The 19,807-nt window shown below is 41.3% G+C and overlaps 1 protein-coding gene across 1 annotated transcript in view; it reads left to right on the top strand.

The window, feature by feature from the left end:
• ush2a (Usher syndrome 2A (autosomal recessive, mild)) overlaps positions 1–19,807 on the top strand; it is an 815,153-nt gene that overhangs the window by 74,510 nt on the left and 720,836 nt on the right. The window contains exon 4 of the mRNA XM_080200528.1: positions 12,618–12,753. Within this exon, the coding sequence (XP_080056654.1) occupies positions 12,618–12,753 (136 nt within the window). The remainder of the gene's footprint in view (positions 1–12,617; positions 12,754–19,807) is intronic.

Here is a 19,807-nt window from a genome sequence, read left to right as displayed (position 1 = left end):
TCCTGGGAAGGCCAGGGCAGAATAGAGTCGGGCCCTCCACCTCAGCCCGCAGGCTCAAAGCAGCAGTGGAAGGGGTAGGGCTGGGCCGTCTGTGTGCAGCCCCTCGGAGGAGTTCCCTCTATGTGTGCTGGGGGGTGGGGAGGGGGGGGGGGGGGGGGGTGTGTGGTTGATGCCTGTGAGAGGGAGAGTGCCCTCAAGACTGCAGCAGTGGTATTTTGGAGGGAGGCGGTGGGGGCATTTGCCCTGATGCCAGCAAGGGAGGGAGGGGGAGAGAGGGTTACTTCTCTGCCTGCAAGGCGGACGGGGAAGGGCATGTTTGCATCGTAGGTGGGTGGAGTGGGGGAAATAAAGCCACAGCACATGCTGTGATGGTAGTGGGGGGGAACGGCGCTGCGATACTTGTGAAGAGGGTTCTAACTTGTCTGTGGAGGGGGCTGGGGATGGTTCACTTCCTGTGCTGACCTGGCTGCCCTTTAAAGATAGCGTGCCGATTTCTGAAAAGCTGGCCTTGGTGGCTCTATCAGGCCCCGCCCCAGCAACGTGACGGCATAAATCCACCAACTCATTTTTCTTCTTTTAGAGAGGTTCGAGACCTGGATTAGAAACGTAGCTGTGCAGCTTGGAAGGTACATGCCGGTGTTGAACCTGACACTTTGAAAAAAATATGGGAAAGTTTCACTCATGGTTGACAGTCGTGGGAACTCCTGCAAGAAATCACATTAAAGATAGTATCATGATCTGACATGGTGATTTGCAGTGATATGAAAGGTGTCAGTCAAATGCATGAACCCAGAACAGCATTCCATGGCATGGAAAACCAAAGCCAGACTAGAGGGACAATGCACCCCATAAGAAACATAAAAAACAAAGGTGAAGAAGCTTCAATACAGAAAATTGCAAAAATTCTGAGTGACACAGTTTACAGCACAATGTACAACAATGAATAGGTGGAAGACCCACAGAAGCTGAAATATAGCTACAGTAAAAAAATTATTAGATAAAAAGGAAGGTGGAGCAGAAGAAAACCTGCAGAAAAAAGGTTGACAGTTTAATCGAGAAACCTGCAGATTTGAAGAGAAAGAGAACACTTTTCAGCAGGGTCCTTGGCTGCTAATTTATAAGTTTTAAAAAAAGGAAATAGCTTCAAACACTCTCATTTTAATACAAGGAAAGCACATTTTGTCCCAAACTAAAGCAAAGGCAGAACCAAATCTCAAGCCCAGTTCAATACGAGGAGCTGGAACATTCATTCATATATTTGTTGGCAAATACAACACTTCACAGCTTTTTCAAGGATCTGCGCAGAAACAATACCTCAAAGAAGTCAGAAGATAGCTAACTGTATCTTAGCAACTACGGCCTGTGTTAAAATGGTTCCTACACTCAGTCTTAAAGAAATAATGAAAGTTAAAGCAGTAACTGCAAGAACAAAAGGTGACTATGGACTGAAAATTAGAAGAGACCCCAGGGAGAGCACAACTCACAAAAATGGTCCATAGGTAACAAGAAACATCAGATCGAGGGCAACTTTCAATAATGCAACAATGACAACAAGAGACGGCCAAAGAGAGAGGGCAACTCCATCAGAGGCAAAAGGAGACTCCAGAGAGAGGGCACCTCTGCCAAGAGCAACAACAGACCCCAGAGAGAGGGTAACAAGAGACTCCATAGGGAGGGCAGCTCTGCCAAAGGCAACAAGAGATTCCAGAGCAAAGGCAACAAAAATCTCAGGTAGAAGGCAGCAGAGGACCCCAGAAAGCAGACAACTAAAGACTGTGGAGGAAGGGCAGCAAGAGAATAAATAGTTTCAAGGACAGTTGATATTATGACACCAATTATCTAAATCATCTGAACCCAGAAATTAATTTGGGTTCAGTGGTGCTCCAACTGGGTGTAGTTTAGCTACTTACTGCTGGCTTACACAAGGTTGGGGCAAGGAAAATCAATTTCACTTCCCACACAGTGAGGACTCTCTCGCCATTTGTTATCCCCCTTTACAATGCAGTGACATTAAGAGGACCAAACACAATATGAGGTATGTGATCAGGTCTTTTATTGATAAAAAATTAAGGGAGGTAGCATTATCTGACTTCAGCTGTGGTAAAACTATTTTATAGTAATATAGAGAAAAATATAATGTAGGCCATATATTATTGGAGCACTTTTGTTGTGAAAAACTGTTGTACACCAAATTGAATATATTATGGTAATGATCTGTATAGAATGTAATGTAGAAAATTTATTTTTATTGGAATAGAACCAATGGAAATATACTCCTACACTGACCTTAGTTATTTACAAGATATATTTTGCCTGATTAAACCAAGCTACAAATATATGTGCAATATTTATCTAAAGTCCTCAGTTCATGAAAATTTAAATGCTGTGTCACATTTTTAGGGAAAATAGTTTATCAAGAAATATTGCCTTATTAGAATAGTGATATTTGGCTTTGAAAATACATTTTGAGTTTCTCTTCTTCGGTGGAGACAATTTTCTCCCAGTAAATAAAATGTCACGCTACTTATTATATATTGTTGAATTCCTCATACTCCGAGGATTCCACTGATATAAAACATGTATACATTAGATTGGTACTGGTATCTTTAGTGAGCTGAGTAGAACAAATGGGTTTCTTCATGGCTGCAATAATGTGATAAAAGGAAATTGGCTGTTCATCAGCTGTTGGCTGTGTTAAGACAGTAGAGATGGTAAACATCTTTTGGTTACTCTGGGATGCCAAATGCAAACTTTATGCCAATTGACTTTCATTTTTCATTGTTTCCTCTATAACTGATAACATATTAAATGCATAATAATTTTTTGATAAGGAATCCTATACATAGAGTGTATATTTTATTCAGACCTTATTATATTTCATCAAAAAATGTAATTGCTTCCATTTGCATTTGTCCACGTATTCTCAGTGTTGTTTTCGTAATTTTGGAGCGGTTTGTTTAATTTAAAATGAATATTTAAACACCTCCTCACTACTGGGGAATATGCCAGAATACGTTACTCTGATGATCACCCAACATCTGATAATCTTTGGTATCTAAATAGCTTTCCAGGCAGAGGTTCGGGCTGACAGCATAATGAACTGTGTGTAAGGCAAAGGTGTAGTGGGATTGTCACTGGACTAGTGATCCAGGGTTATGCTCTGGTGACCTGGGTGCCAATCCCACCATGGCAGATGGTGAAATTTGAATTCAATAAAAAAACCTGCAATTAAAAGTGTAATGATAATTCCATGAAACCAGTGTCGATTGGTGTAAAAATCCATCTATCCACTAATGTCCTTCAGGGAAGGAAATCTGCCATCCTTACTCGGTCTGGTCTACATGTGACTCCAGGATCCATAGAAATGGGCATCCCTGAGCACATTTAAAAGTTGCTGCTTCGGTTGTGATGCGTCTCTTCCGTTTCCATCATTGCATTTATGTTCTCATCACTCAGAGAAACAGATGTAGGGTCGGCTTCGAGTCATGGCCCGATGCTGGCGGTAGCTGTCTCCATAGCTGGTTACAAGGCCTGCACTGGTGCGGGCTCCCTACTCCTGAGATGGTCCAGGTGTTTCCTCACAACTTTGCCCTGTACTTTTACTTTATAAGACACAGGCCCCGTTTTTTCCGTTATGATCCCAGAGACTCAAGTGAGGCTGTCTCCGAAGCTCTTCACGTGGACCCGGTCATCTGTCCTTGCAGAATCATAACTTTCCTTCTGGCCCTTCTTCTTGGGAATTCACCCACCCTGTCAGGTTTGGGAACAATAGGCTTAACCTTATCCAAAACATCCATCCCATTAACAGTTATGCTAGGACAATTCCCGTCGTTGTGTGAGAGGTAGTCCGATTATTGAATAAAAATTGCACCACTTTGGACTCTATGGATGCTGCAGGTTGCTCCTTCAAACTGAGCTTAAATGTTGAGCCAACCCATATGATGGTGGGTAATAGGGGACTGTCCTAATGTGTTTGGTTCCATTGGAAAACATGATGGTCTGAAACTCTGTGATATCAAAGGCTGTGCCATTGTCAGAAACCAATCACATATCCCATGCGTGCAGAAACTTTGTTATTGTTTCTCAGTTGCGGCATGGGAGGTGGTGGAGCTCATGTGATGCACCTCCAACCATGTGGAATGCATATCCATCATAATCAAAAACATAGAATCCATGAAAAGCCTGATAAAGTCCACATGCACTCGTACCAGTGCCTAACAGTCCGTGCCCATGGATGTAGGGAGGCTGTGGGGGGAGGGGGGAATTTTTGATTCTCCTGCACAAATCATACTCTCTGATCAAGTCTGTAATGTCTGGATCAGGACTGGTTAGCATTTTCATTTTTGAAATCCCAGGGTGGCCATGGTGTAACTCCATAAAGCAAGGGATGACTACGCAGGACCTTCAAAAGATGTTAACATCCTCAACACTGAACTCGTCTTCCTTCGTCGGATAGGGTTTCATTTCCTCTGAGGGTTGCGCTCTGAATCCACCATTCAGAGTCATATATTCTAAGTTAGATAGCACTGGATCTTGTTGCTTCACCATCCTGATTTGTCTTGCAGATACTAGCAGGGTGTCTAATAATTGAGAGCCATCACGACCTCTTCCACAGCTAGCAATGAATCAGCATTTATGCTGAACAACAGATGAGTCAGTGTATCAGTGTTAGCTAGCTGTGTCCTGGGGCGGTGTTCTAGGAGGTATTCTTAAGTTGCTAGTAACGAGGCCCAATGCTGTATCCAAGTGAAGGCCATGAAGGATATTGCCTTGTCTTTAAAAAGTCCCAATATGGCTTTGTGATCAGTTATTGTGATGAAGCATCCATAGCAGATGTCTTGAAAGAAACTTTTAACACCGATGACGACTACCATCCCTGCTGGGATGGTAGTCTCCAGGCCCACTAGTTCCGTTCATGAATTGCGATAGCCTGGATAATCAGGAGTTGGCAGAAAAGCGGGCTTTACGCCAGGTGGCAAACCCATTTTGAGCCTCCCAGGCCATGCTGCTGGCCCTGAAAGGGTTCCCACCCAGGTCAGGTGGGATCCTAGTGCATATTCAAGACCAGACGTTTAAATATAACTCTCGGATTTGCAGTCCAAGTTGAATGGCTCTTGCTATTCATCCACCATCAACCGCCACCCTCCCCCAGCCCCCAGCCCCCCAGCCCCCCCAGCTGGATCTACAGTTGGGCTTTTGTACAGGTCCTCATGAGCAGGGGCCTGGCACATTGGACTCCAAAGGTTGAAGATTTACCATCTCTGACAGAGAGGAAATGTCAGTTTCATCTAGGGGGAGATAGGGTTCCAGTCTGCCCAGCTGTGCCCACAGCTCCAATGTATTAATTGTAATACATATAAATAATTTGGAGGAAAATGTAACTGGTTTGATTAGTGAGTTTGTGGACGACACAAAGGTTGGTGGATTTGCAGATAGCGATGAGGACGATCAAAGGATACACCAGGATTTGGATCGATTGGAGACTTGGGTGGAGAGATGGCAGATGGAGTTTAATCCAGACAAATGTGAGGTAATGCATTTTGGAAGGTCTAATGAAGATAGGAAATATACAGTAATGGCAGAACTAGAAATAAACAACAGGCAGAGGGATCTGGATGTGCAGGTACACAGGTCACTGAAAGTGGCAATGTAGAAGGAGAAGGTAGTCAAGAAGTCTTGCCTTCATTGGCTGGGGCATTGAGTTTAAAAATAGGCAAGTCATGTTGCAGCTTTATAGAACCTTAGTTTGGCCATACTTGAAATAGAGTGTTCAATTCTGGTCGCTGCACTACCAGCAGGATGTGGAGGCTTTGAAGAAGACACTGAAAAGATTTACCGGGATAATGTCTGGTATAGAGGGCATTAGCTATGAGGAGAGGTTGGAGAAACTTGGTTTGTTCTCACTGGAACTATGGTGCGACCTGATAGATTATGATTACAAGATTATGAGAAGCACGGACAGAATGGATAGTCAGAAGCTTTTTCCCAGAGTGGAAGAATCAATTACTAAGGGGCACAGTTTAAGATCTGAAGGGTAAGGTTTAAAGGAGACGTATGAGGCAAGTTTTTTTACTCAGAGTGTGGTGGGTGCCTGGAACTCGCTGCCAGGGGAAACAATGGAAGCAGGTACGATAGTGACTTTTAAGGGGCATCTTGACAAATACATGAATAGAATAGGGATGGAGAGATACGATCCCTGGAAGGATACGGGATTTTAGCACACAGCTTTGATTTGTAGTTGTTGAGGCTTCCCAGTACTTGAAGCCTTAGATCTGTTACACATTGAAGTGCAGTGCTTCATAAAGGATTCAGCTGTCATATCAATGGATTTCTATCATCCTCCAGCCATATATATTTATTTTGATTTCCCTTCACAGTTGACTCACTTTGTACCCCAACGATCCTGATGGCAATGCTGACAGTGTCTAACCCTGATTGACATCCTGTGATTTAACAACTTCTTTTGCAAACCACTTCAAAAATGTAACTGTCCCAAAAATCAAAGGACAAACAGGAAAACAAATTATAGGACAGGACCATGCCCTTCGACCTTCCAAGTCTGCACTGACAATGCTGCCCATCTGAACTAAAACCCCCTACCCGTCTGGGGACCATATTTCGCTATTCACATCCTATTCATGTATTTGCCAAGATGCCCCTTAAAAGTCATATCATATCTGCTTCCATTACCTCCCCTGGCAGTGAGTTCCAGGCATCCACTACACTCTGTGTAAAAAAAACTTGCCTTGTATGTTCTATGTTCTATCTCCTTTAAACCTTGCCCCTGCACCTTAAACCTTTGCCCCCTAGTAATTGACTGTTGCACCTTGGCAAAAATCTTCTGACTGTCTACTCTGTCTATGCCCCTTATAACCTTGAGGACTTCTATCAGGTCACCTCTCAACCTCCATAGTTCCAGTGAGAACAAACCAAGTTTCTCCAACCTTTCCTCATAGCTAAAGCCCTCCATACCAGGCAACATTCTGGTAAAGCTTTTCTGTACCAGCTCTAAAGCCTTCACATCCTCTGGTAGTGGGGCTACGAAAACTATATTCCAAGTGCTGCCTAACTTCTATAAAGCTGCAACATGACATGCTAATTTTTAAACTCAGTGCCCTGGCTGATGAAGGTAAGCATATCATATGCCTTCTTGACTACCTTCTCCATCTACGTTGCCGCTTTCAGTGACCTGTGTACTTGTGTGCGCAGGTCACTCACCCCCCATGCTGCTTTCCCCTCTGACCTTTCCTTATCCTTGACCCACCTTCTCCCCGCCCCCTGCCCCACCGCTGTCATGACTACTGGCTGCTTCCCTCCCTGACTCTCCCAATCCTTCAACCCTCCCTCTCGCTGTCTCCCTCTCCAATCTTGCCTGCTCGTTGCTTCCCTCCCTGAGCTCCCCCAATTCATCACCCTCTCACTCGCCAACCATCTCTCTGAAATCACTGATTCCTTCTCCTGAATCGTTGCTGTGAGCCAAGGCTCAGGGGAAGGCCACCAAAAGGGAGGATGCAAAACAGTTTCAGGAGCTACGAATGCGAGAGTTGGGGAATGAAGTTGTGAGTGGAAAAGGCAGTGAGCGGAAGGGAGGCAGCAATTGAGGGGGCTTGGGATGGAAGTGGCAAACGAGAGAGTTGACGGGCGGGAAGGTCAGGGAGAGAAGCGGTAGCAGGAAGGAAGCTGCAGGTGGGAGAAGTGAGTGGGGGAGAGGCAGCGAGTGAGGGGGAAGAAATGAGCGGGAGGATCAGGGAGGGAAGTGGTGAGTTTGAGAGAAAGAGTGAGTGGAAGATTCAGCAAGCAGACAAGTGCAAGTGGCCCGAGTCCTGTATGATGAATACTTCTGCCTTAATTCCTTAACAGCAGGCAGAACAAAACATGTTTAAAAAGTGGTACCTCTGATGCTTGTTAAAACATACATGTCACTCGAAGCTTTGTAGACATATGTTATGGGTCTGTGAAGGCAGCCTGATAAAGAGCTGTCCAAAACAATTGGCAACCTGTCGATAGCAACTACCAATGGAGTTGATTCTAAAACTTCAGAAATCTTAAAAAACACTATTCAATACCATCTTACTTCAGAACACGGTCATTCAGATTATACTTCTCTGTAAGACTCAATTATATGCAGTTGAATTTAAAAGGTTTCAGTTTTTTTATATAATTTATTAAGAATATTCCACATTATTTATGCAGCCTGTCACAAGACCCAACAATCAGAGTGCTCTGCCTTTTGTTGATGCCCCATTTCAGCCCATATAAAAGCAAGGCTTTCTGTTCAAATGGACTAGTACACAAGCAGTGGCTTGGAAAATATTTACAATATATTTACAATTATGTTAACAAGGTAGGCTTGTGCTTCTTCTATTGATTGTGAAAAGCACATCTTTCATTTGAACCCAAATTAGAACTGCCTTCATATTTTTCTGTTTTGCTTGTCATTCATTGGGCTTTCATCCATAAAGATGCAATTTTGTGGCCCTGCTTGATTTGATTAGAGTGGATATCAAGGAAAACTAAATCTCGTCTCCTCTGCCATCCTTTCAGTTGTGCATGTGTGCCAGACAACAATTACTTGAGAAGTTAATCAGTACTAGATTTGAAGAAAGGAAGCAGTTTTTGTATGCAGCCTGCAGCACATAAAACACTTCTTAAACCCTCCAATAGAGTAAAAGTCTACATGTCTACCATGTCTATTCAAAGAAATGAATAGAGGCTAAATGGGATGATGTGCTTCAGAATTCATTTGCATTTATTTGCTCATCTATATTTCTGCTCCTTGACAGAGCAAAAAAAAATCCAGCCTGCTTTTGCTAATATGTTGCTGTGAATGTGCTCTACAAATTGAAGGAGGGGGAAGGTGATTTCTTGCTTTAAAAGAAGCTTAACAACTGACTATCCGGCTGTATTATTATATTTTCAGCACAAAAATTATTGTATTTTATAAGTGACTTTTTTTAATAAATCCAAACAAACCTTACAAATCCATGTATTTTAATGAGAAAAGTTTTTTTGATTTATTTTTAAATTCTGTTTTGAGATTTGGACAAGGCCAGCAATTACTGCCTTGAGCAGATGGTGGTGGACTTGTATATTGAACACTGTGACTCATGTGATGAAGGCACTCCCACAATGATGTTCAGAATGCAATTCCAGCATTTTGAACCACTGATGATGAAGTAATAGCGCTGCACGCCCAAATTGGGATGGTGTCATGACTTGGTGGGTGGCTGGAAGTTGTGGAATTCTTGTACACCCTTCTATCCGGTGAAGGTCACACATTTGGTAGGTGCAACCAAAGAAACCTTGGTGACTTTATGCAAAGCATTCTGCAGATGGTAACCGCGTAATGCCAGTGGTGGAAGAAGTGGGTTTTGAAAATGGTGGAGAGAATTCTGATAAGGCAGAATTGTTTCTTTCTGGATAGGTTTGAGATTCTTGAGTGTTGCAATAGCATACAAAACAATATTCTGTTACATTCCTGTTTTGTGCCTTGCAAGCCTTTTGGAGTTTTTTTTTGTTTTTATTCCAATTCAATCAAATCAACGCCAATTCAGAGTCTCAACAAGTTGAGACATTCCTGATCCAAGCTGACAAAACAGGGCTCTAACCTCCTGTCTTGGGCTTGATCTACATGATCCAAGCTGATTGAAGTAGGCATAGCTCCTCCTCCAAGGCTTGAACTCATTTGCATCTTAGCCAAAAGACTGAGATGCTGCTTTCAAAAATTGCTTCAAATGAAGCTAAAATGTAACCTAATGACTTCAACCAAGCACAGCATGTCGATACTACACTTGATCTTAGCCAAAAGGCTGTGGAGTAATGGGTTATCTTTTAATAAGAGGTTACTGAGCATGTGCAACAGAAGCTATGTCACAGTAAAGTCACTCACTAAGGATGTCTGAGTCACATCTTAAGGGATAGCTCTAGCCACGTTAACCCTATTTATAATTTGTGAGTAGTTAGTGTGTAAATAAATGTATCCGACAAAGACAATTGCCTCCATTGAGATCCCTTCCAGAATAAGAAGCTGAAAAATCCTGATAGAAACCGAGGATAATAGGTGGGTGATTGCAACAACAGTAGGATGGTGGGAAAAGCCTCAAGTGAAGCCCAATAACAGTGCAGCTCAGCAAGTAAAGGACTTGTGAGACCGACCCAGTATCAGAAACCAGTGAATAAAGCCTGGCAGGTAACTGGCAGGACAAACAGCACAGGAAAAGATAACCTTGGATCTGGATAAGCAATTGCTACTACAGCACCCCGATCAGATTCTATTCAAAATATTAAGTGCCCTAGACGGGTTGAACAATGGCAAAATTAGCGAAAATGTTTTATCCGATATAACAGCGCCTCAGGCCTCACAACCAAACAGGACAAAGACCAAGTTACCACTTCGTTTTACACTGTTGGGAGCATAGCAGATGATGTGTTTGCCAAGACAGGGAATGAACAAGGAGATGGCCACCTACCAGAGAGGTCATCAGAGCCTTTCACTCATACTTCATTCTTCATAAAAATTGTGTTATTGAGAGGGCAATGTTTATTTTGTGCTGCTAAACACAGGGTGAATGGTTTGACCCATTCTTTAGTGACTTGCACAACCTAGCCACAAACTGTGGGTATGGAACACTAAAAGGTGACATGATCAGAGTGGTCTGAGTGAGTTCCCTCCAGGTGCTCCGGATTCCTCCCACAGTTCAACGACTGTGAGTTAGGTGTATTGGCTATGGTAAATTGCCTCTTAGTGTCCCCAGATGTGTAGATTAGAGGGATTAGTGGGATAAATATGCGGAATTACAAGGGTATGGTGTGGGTGGGATTGCTGTTGGTGTAGACTTGATGGGCAGAACAGTTGTCAATGGAGATTTGGAATGAAGGGAATGATGGCTAGCTGGAAGCAGAATGCAGCCAGTGATGTGGAGACAGCTGAGTGCAACCACAGCATATTATTCAGCAGGAGTTGGGAGCCATGTTATTGTCACAATGTTGGGAGATGTTCCAGGTCAGATGGATAGTTCATGGCCAGTGCACCTAACCAGCACTTCTTTTGGACTGTGGGAGGAAACCAGAGTACCCAGAGAAAACCACAAGAATTACTGGCTTTGAGACCAGAGCGGCTGGAGAATTCCGCCCAGTATTTCTTATTTACCTTCATTTATGAGTACGTCAATCCGGTTTTGTTTTTATTAAGTACCTGTATTGATGAAATCCGGAAGAAATGTTTTAACATGAGTAAAAACATTGATTAGTTGTAACATCACTGCCACCATTTATAGATGACACAGGAAGCAACTCAAAGCCCTGTCAAATTACACACTCATATGTAATTGTAAAAAATTAGTGGAAGCTGTTTCAACTTTTCGATACCAAACAGATAGAATTTTAAATACATTTTAAAAATACATGGGAAGAAAAGAATGCCTAAATTCAGCCAAATATTTAACTGTGATTCCATGTATTACACTAGTGTACACTCCACACAGGCAGTCACCAAACCGGGAATTGAACCCAGGTCCCTGGCATTTTGAGGCAGCAGTGCGAACCACTGTGCTGCAGATTTACCTTCCAGCTGAAATATTCTTCCACGCTTATATACCTTCCGATTGTACACATTTAGAGTTGTAAATGTACCCAAACAGAGTTGCCTGATGCTGTGAGGCAGCAGTGCTGACCGTTGTGCCACCATGCTGCCCAATTGCCATATTGCCATTCAACTTTGGAACTCTGTGATCATTTACTCTATAAATGTATATGTGTGCTGTTTTCCTTCATAATGGTATCCACCTATCAACGCTATGTCATAGCTCATAAGTATTTATCATATTGCCTGAAAAGCTTTCTGGATGGAAATATAAACATTTTCAGAATCTTCCTTAACACTCGGTAACAGCTAATATTGCTGCCACACTTTGTCACTAAACATATTACTACAAATCAGAATTTATGGGCTGATAATAATTACCTCCATTTTATTGTGATTCTTTAACCACTTATTAAATCAGCTACTTAGAAGTGGAGTGCTATCATATTAAGACCACAAAAATAAGGAATTGCTTTCAAACCAAGATCACAGGCAAATATAATTATTCATTAATACGTGGAATCACAGTTAAATATTTGGCTGAACTTAGGCATTCTTTTCTTCCCATGTATTTTTAAAATGTACTTAAAATTCTATTTATTTAGTATTGAAAGGATATTGGGTTGCAACGACTTCCACTAATTTATTACAATACATATGAATGTATAATTTGTCAGGGCTTTGAGTTGCTTCCAGTGTCATCTATAAATGGTGGCAGTGATGTTACAACTAATCAATGTTTTTACTCAAGTTAAAACATTTCTTCTGGATTTCATTGATACAGGTACTTATTAAAAACAAAATCGGATAGATGTACACATAAACAAAGGTAAATCAGAAATACTGGGCAGAATTCTCCAGCTGCATTGGTCAAAAAGCCAGAAATTCCCACCTGACTGTCAATGGTGTTTCACATTGTCCGCAACCCACCTGCTAAAATTCCAGTGGCGGGTGGGATGGAGAATTCCAGCCGCTATTTATTTTATATATGGGTGGAAGATTGATCAATCATTTGTATTGATTTGCTTTCTTTCAGATACACAATACGCGAGTCAGTTTCTTTATAAATGGCTTAGAGGAAGACAACACTGCTTTCGACGCTCAACTTCTTACCGAACAAATTTCAGATGCCACTGCCAATGCTGTTATACGGATTGGACAAAGCCTGAATGGTGAGACTGCAATAAGTGTTAAAAACTGAAAGCACATTTCCATTTGACGTCGGCTGGGATTCTCCGACCTCATTCACACCACCACTACTGCCGGTGAGAATGGCGAATTTGGTGCTCAGCCAAAACTCCATTTGCTGCAGCTGGATTGGAGAATCTGAGCTGTTATAGCTGCTGAATCTGTTAACATTTATCAGTGGCCGATTGACAAGCACATGTGGTCTGAGCCATGCTCCATGTAACAATGTCACAGTTTCTTAATGGTAGTCAAAAAGAAGCTTAGCAGTTACTATAAAAACAACCCTATTTAATCTGTTTCCAGGCTCCTGTTGTTCAAAATGCTTTTAAGTGAGAGTGCTCTGCACTATCAATACACTTCAATGCCTAATAGAAGTCATGAAAGAGTTCTGGTTGAATTGGGTCTTTGAAACATCCAACACTTATAATAGTTCTAACCACAGTATGTGAACATAAGCACATTGATTTGCCTTTTAATCGTGATAACTGGTTTTGAATTGATTGTGGAGCACTATTAGTATTTAAGAAGAGCTATTTTCAAATTAATGAACCTGACCAGAGTTAATTATTTGCGATAAAACTGTTACATGGAAACTCACACTTTAACTGGTGACTTTAATGCAATGATAATACAAGATGCTCACAATTGACAGACACTAAACATACTGCGAGCCAGTCTGGACGAAGGCTCATGGTGCAAGTACTGCAAGTACATTGAAGATAGATGGTTGTGTGAATTTCATTTTATAATTATTAATGTACTCTCATCTTCCTTGTTACTTGCATGGCCCATTTGGTGTTATTTCACTTTATTTAAAAGAGACAGGATCAACTAGAATGGTAAGTTTGGTACTGTTTGATTTGGGAAGCATAGATTCCAGAAGGTCATCTGGAAAGTTAGGGACATCCCTCCATATTATACTGTTTAAAAGTCATTGTTTTACATAGCTGAGCTAACATAAGCCAGTTTAAAATCTATCTAACTATCAATCTAGCTATATATATATATATACATACACACCACATATGTATATATATATATATATATATATATAGGTATGTATATATTTGCTTTCCCACAGGCTCAGTTGTACAACATCCTGCCTTGGGTATCTGACCATTTATATTCCATAGGTTTGTACAGTCAGATCCCAGCACTTAAGTTGAACCCTGTGATCTTCATGTATTGTTGTGATAACCCCTATGAGGTTCATAGGGAATGGCTGATTGATCTCCCTGTGGCTCTCGTTGAGTACGAGTTCCCCTGGTAAGAAGCAATGGCCTGCCCAGCTGGAACTCATTATCCAAGCCTTTTACAAGGCAGTCCCAGGACTGGGCCTGCTGAATTGTAGTCCCAGGCAAGAACTACATTTGTTTTCCATGGTAGCGATTTTACTTTGCATTCTGTAATAAACTATGTTCTTTTCTAGTTGGGTTTCCTGAGTCATTACAACTGCTCTACCTATTTTTGCATTTGCCTGAAGCAGACATTAAGCTGCTTGAACATGCTAAACCTTATACTAATGTCTTTTTTAGGACCATACTCCCAAAGCCAACAGAAACTGACTGAACATGTACTGTGACTGCTCTGTTCAGTGTACATTAGCCTAGCGAGCAGCCTTGAAAAGAGTCTGCTGGTTGACAATTAAAAGATAGGTAACTTAACATTATATGGAGCTCCTTCTGTTGCTAGCCTAGGCTTATCTACCACCTCCACTACCCCAAGAATCTGTCTATGTGTTGCTTTGGATTTGAGCCAGGTATTTTTGCTGAGGTCACAAAAATTGAGCCACGTTGGGGTGATTATTTAGCGATATATGTTGACGAGGTCGGTGACCAAATTTTCAGTAGGTTTCAGGCCAATGTCCTTGGGTAAGATTTCTAAGCATTTGCACTGCTTATTGGCGTTAACTAAACTTCTTGGCCAGAGAGAAAGATTGAGGTCAGAAGGAGACTGGGGAGAGAAGTGAGGAGAGAGTAAAGTGATTCGAGTTTGGATATTAAATCAGGGTGGGAAATGTGTATCAAACTGCCCTAACCTTGGCTGTGTGAGGCCCAGGAGATTTTAACTTCCTGGTTTCAACAGCACAGCTTCAGTCATGTTTCTGCTTGAAACTAATTGCAAGTGACAATTAGCTGATGTGCAGAAACTCAATGTTGGACAGCAGGAACTTGCCATTAGGGACCAAAAGAATGCTCTCTGGCACTCATGTTATCGGAGCAAGTAAACATTGAGGCCAGAGAAGCCATGATTTTCATAGTGGTACCTGCAGAAGCACTCCTGCTCTTACTGGCCCCCTGAGAAAAGTTAGAAAAAGCAAAAGTAAAAAGATTTACCTTTTTGAGAGCCTTCTGGCCACAGCTTCTCTTCCAGCTTGGTGGATCTGATGAGAAAGCTATAATTGCTTCCCCACTCAGATCCAGAGTTAAAATAACAGTAAAATAATTCCTGCTCTGACCAAGACTGCAAGAAGCTACAAAGGGATTGTGAATGAACCAGTCCATCCTCAAACCATCCTCCCATCTGTTGACTCCATCTACACTTCCCGCTACCTCAGGGAAGCAGCCAGCATAATCAGGGACCCCACGTACCCTGGATGTACTCTTTTTCACTCTCTCCCATTGGTAGAAAGATACAGAAGCCTGAAAACATGTACCAACAGACTCAACAATAGCTCCTTCCCTGATGTCATCAGACTTCTGAACAGTCCTATATTGTATTAAGTTGATCTTTATCTTCACCTTCCTTTAACTGTAATACTATATTTTGCATTCTTTCCTTTTTCTTTTTCCCTATGTACTTCCTGAGCAGTATGTTTTTGCCTGCATAGCATGCCACAAACAATACTTTTCACTGTATCCCAGTACATGTGACAATAAATCAAATCAAATCAAATTACAGTCTGGCTTTGATGATGATATTGGACAGATCTTATCTGTGTATTTAAAGATGGACTCCATAGTCTTAGCCAGATGATGGGTGCAATAAGACCTCGGAGGCTGTAGTCTCTTCACCAAAATCCCTTTATTTACAAGTCTGGCAACAACATGCAGAGCAGCCTACACCAGGAGCCCCAGAGAAACTGACACTCCTGGTTATGTACAAAGCAAGAGGCTCCCTGACTGACCCATCAATTTGGCCCTTAATCCAGCAGTTCATATTTTAACAGGCCAACATCAATTATCCAATTAAAGTCATTACAATGGGGGAGGTCCCAAAAATAAATGAGTCTCAGAACATTCCCTTCTGTATTCACAGAGACTCCCTTCAATGGAACAGCATTACTTTAAATGATCCTAAATACAATAGCACCACAATTGATCATTTATAATCACTTGGATAAGTCTAGAGTATTCTGGGCTGTGGAGGCTGGAATAACTATTGTTACATTTAATGCTTCAAGGCTCTTTGAGCAGGGGGTAAGGGAATGAGAAGAATGGATTTGCAACATCAGCCATGGTGCTGAACCCAATAGCTCTCATCAGAACCCCAAAGCTGCCCGGTGAGGGATTGGAATGCCCTGCCTGCTGCAGTTGTAAATGCGCCTAGTTTGGGAGCGTTTAAGAGATCCGTAGATAGGTTTATGGATGGAAAGGGATTGGTTTAGGTTAGAGGGTCATTGCTTTTTAACTGGTCGGCGCAACATCGTGGGCCGAAGGGCCTGTTCTGCGCACTTATGTTCTATGTTCTATGTATTTATTAACTGTCTGAAGTCCAGTGATAATTGTGTCCTAATTATTTTTCAAACTTTTCAATATTATTGACTGAGACTTTCAAAACATTTGCAAACTGGGGTGTGTGCACACACACAGGTAAACACAAGTGAAATATTTCTGAACTCTAAAGACCTGGCAAGTAACTTTAACTGCGTCAAGTTGGTGATAATTATTAAGAGATGAACATTTTGGTGATCATCGCCATCATAAAAATCCAGAACTAATTACTATTAGTTTGTGCTGTAAGTTTGATGTCTCCTAGCTTAAAATAGTATTCACAGACCGTGACATGCCGGTGCATAAACCATAAAAAATTTAAGTTGCAAACATTAATTATCGATATTCAAAATTACAATATTAACAAATACCTGATCTCTCATTATCCTTAACCTCACTTAGATCAATTTAGGCTCTGCCAGTCTTCTATATTAGTACTACAACTGTACATAATGTAAATGTACAATTTAATTTTGGCCAAATTAACTTGTTGTTTACTGATCTTTGATAGATTATTTTGAACAAAATTAATCATTTAGGCGCAGTCTGATATTTCATAGTGCTTTATAATAACTTGAATTCCTACCAGGATTAACAATGAGCTTTGTGCAAGCTCCAAACATCATTTTAGTATACGCTAAGAATTCACATAGTAATGTATTTCTAGACAAGAACCCTGAATAGTGTTGATTCCAACATACCATTATTATTGGTATTCCTTTATTGAAATAACTAACCAATCTAATTGTTCTATTTTCTAGATTATTCATGATAATACTTTAATTTTTTTCAATCAGATTTGTGGCATTCTTTCAAAATCCAACACTTACTGAGTTCCTTGATTAGTCCAGTCCCACTTCAAAAAATAAGATGGTAACTCCCATCCCTCTTACATTCCTACACAGCTTAATAAAAACCTTCTGAGTTAATTATTGTTCTTCATCTATCTTACCAATGCAATTTAAGTGAACAGGCAGCCAATTTTACCTCAGAAGTAAGTTTACATGCATTTCTTCCTATCGATCTGTCTTCATGTCCATCAGTCCATTTCTTCTAAATATGTGTTTATTCCATTATTTCCATCCTTCTATCTTCCCGACTGTAGCAAGACCAGCCTAATGCTCCTGGCATTACATAGCCAGTCACATCAACACACATACTCACACACACTCACACATACACACGCACACGCACACACACATGCACTCATTCATTCTCATATTCTCTCGCTCTCACACACATTCTCTCATGCTCTCTCACGCACTTTCACTCACACACTTTCACTCACAATTCTCTCACACTCTGACTTACACACTCTCTCACACGTACACACATATGCAGATACACATTCATATTCACATTCTCACACATCCATTCACCCACACATAATTGACTAAATGTTTTTGTTTGGACAAAATAGATGATTGCAGTTTGGCTTTTATAACTAAGATTCTAAATAGTTTATCTAATATGTTCTGCAGTCACCAGATTGTTCTCCCAGATCTTTCAAGATGGCTTTTAATTATATTGATTAAAAAATCTACAGTACCTTAAAACCATGTTGTTTTTCCACACATTCTCAGTAATTCTTCTAAGCTCAACTTTATTGTTCAAATTTTTCCATGCCCTCTCTCTGTCCCTAGCTACATTCAAGACCCGCACTATTCCAAGAGCTCCTGTGCAGCTTTCCTAAGCGTGCCAGCCATCCTAGATTTCCATCACACTATCTGGCATTTTCCCAAAGGCAAATGATTCCCGGTAATTGTTCAATCTCAATAATAATTTTAGGTTAATAAGGTGCATAATTGCAGACATTTCAGGGCATTATTCAGAACCATCTCACCTAACACATGACTTATATTTATTTATCTTCAGTCAGAATTAGCACAAGTGTTTCAACATTAGGGATTACTTGAAGAAATCATTTATTACATTGTACCAGAACTGGAAACATACATAGAAGTAAATAGTCTTCAGTTATCAATGAATATTTATTTGATACAGGTATGTTTTTACAAGTGAAGAAGCATTGATCAATTTGTGTATACTCTTGGCTTTGGCCTTCGGGTCCTAGTGACTGAGGTGCCCAGGGGTGGGAGGGTGGGCAAAAATGAAGCTAAGCACAGAGCCCCACTAACTGCAAATTTGCCACTGGTCTGGTGAGTGTGAGCTATGCAAACCTCTCCAACTGTGAGCTGCATGCAGATGACCCATCATGGGCTTTCCCTAATGGGAGAATTGTCATCGTTTCTGCAGTCCACTGTCCTGAAGCATTGAAATCATGGAGTGGATTCTCAACACACAGCTGTAGATTTGGTATCATCTTGCCACCAGGACATGGTACAGGTATTCTGAAGTGTTGTAGTTAGTTGCCAAGATTCAGTGGATGCATAATAAACAGTGCTGTGGTCATTATCCCATCTACTTGCCCTCTTGGCACCCATTTGGCAGGATGTATGTGCACTGTTGATCCTTGACTAGGTCCCTCACATCTCCAGACTGTCATGACGTAACATTGTGATTGAGAGGAAGGAATGCAGGAAGGCTGTTAGTCATCCAGGAGCAATGAATGCCGTCTTGGAGAGACAGTCACAATATACATGGCACCAGGCACTTATGTAGAGCCATTCTCTCCAGGACACCATTAAAAGCATTCATTGATAATATGATAAAAAATGGTTATTGCATGTAAGCACATAAAATTTAATGAGAACACTAATCTGAATGGCTCATGACTCTAATCACTTTACATTTTTATTGATAGAATGTCACATAGAGGAGGCACAGGAGAAGGGTTGGGTTCAGCTGCCCCACAATTTTTTGATCAGGACCTTCAAGTATTAGCAGAAGAGGTCCAGAAAATGAAATCTGTCCTGTAGCCTGCTGGCCATCAAAATCCTCCTGCAATAACCAACAAGTCCTGGATACAAATTGAGGCTGTGGTAAGCACAGCAGGAGAGCATGTGTGTTCCTGGATTCAGTGCTGGAAAAGGTTCGGTAACATACTGCATTCCAGCAAGGTGAGCTTGGCTCATGCATACAGAGGTCCAAGAGAAGGACATCCAGCGATGGTGCCAGACCTGACATATACCTCTGCTTCAGCACTGAATCTTGTGTGTGTAAACACTTCATATAAGTTGATATAGAGCAGATGTAAATGAGTATTGTGATGCACAGGTACAGTGAAGAGAAGTGTCCCTAAATGTACAATATATCTAACTAATATAAATTTATGTTGTCATTTGGGTTTAAACGGGCAAAGAACACTAAGGAAATGCTCCAGACTGGGGCTAGGTGAGCCTTGCTGTGATCCATTCAGACAGTT

This window comes from Carcharhinus amblyrhynchos, chromosome 12 (assembly GCF_965287045.1).
Source record: "Carcharhinus amblyrhynchos chromosome 12, sCarAmb.v2.hapA, whole genome shotgun sequence".
Lineage (NCBI taxonomy): Eukaryota > Metazoa > Chordata > Chondrichthyes > Carcharhiniformes > Carcharhinidae > Carcharhinus > Carcharhinus amblyrhynchos.
Note: the sequence above shows the minus strand (reverse complement) of the source record. Positions and strands in the feature narration are given on the sequence as shown.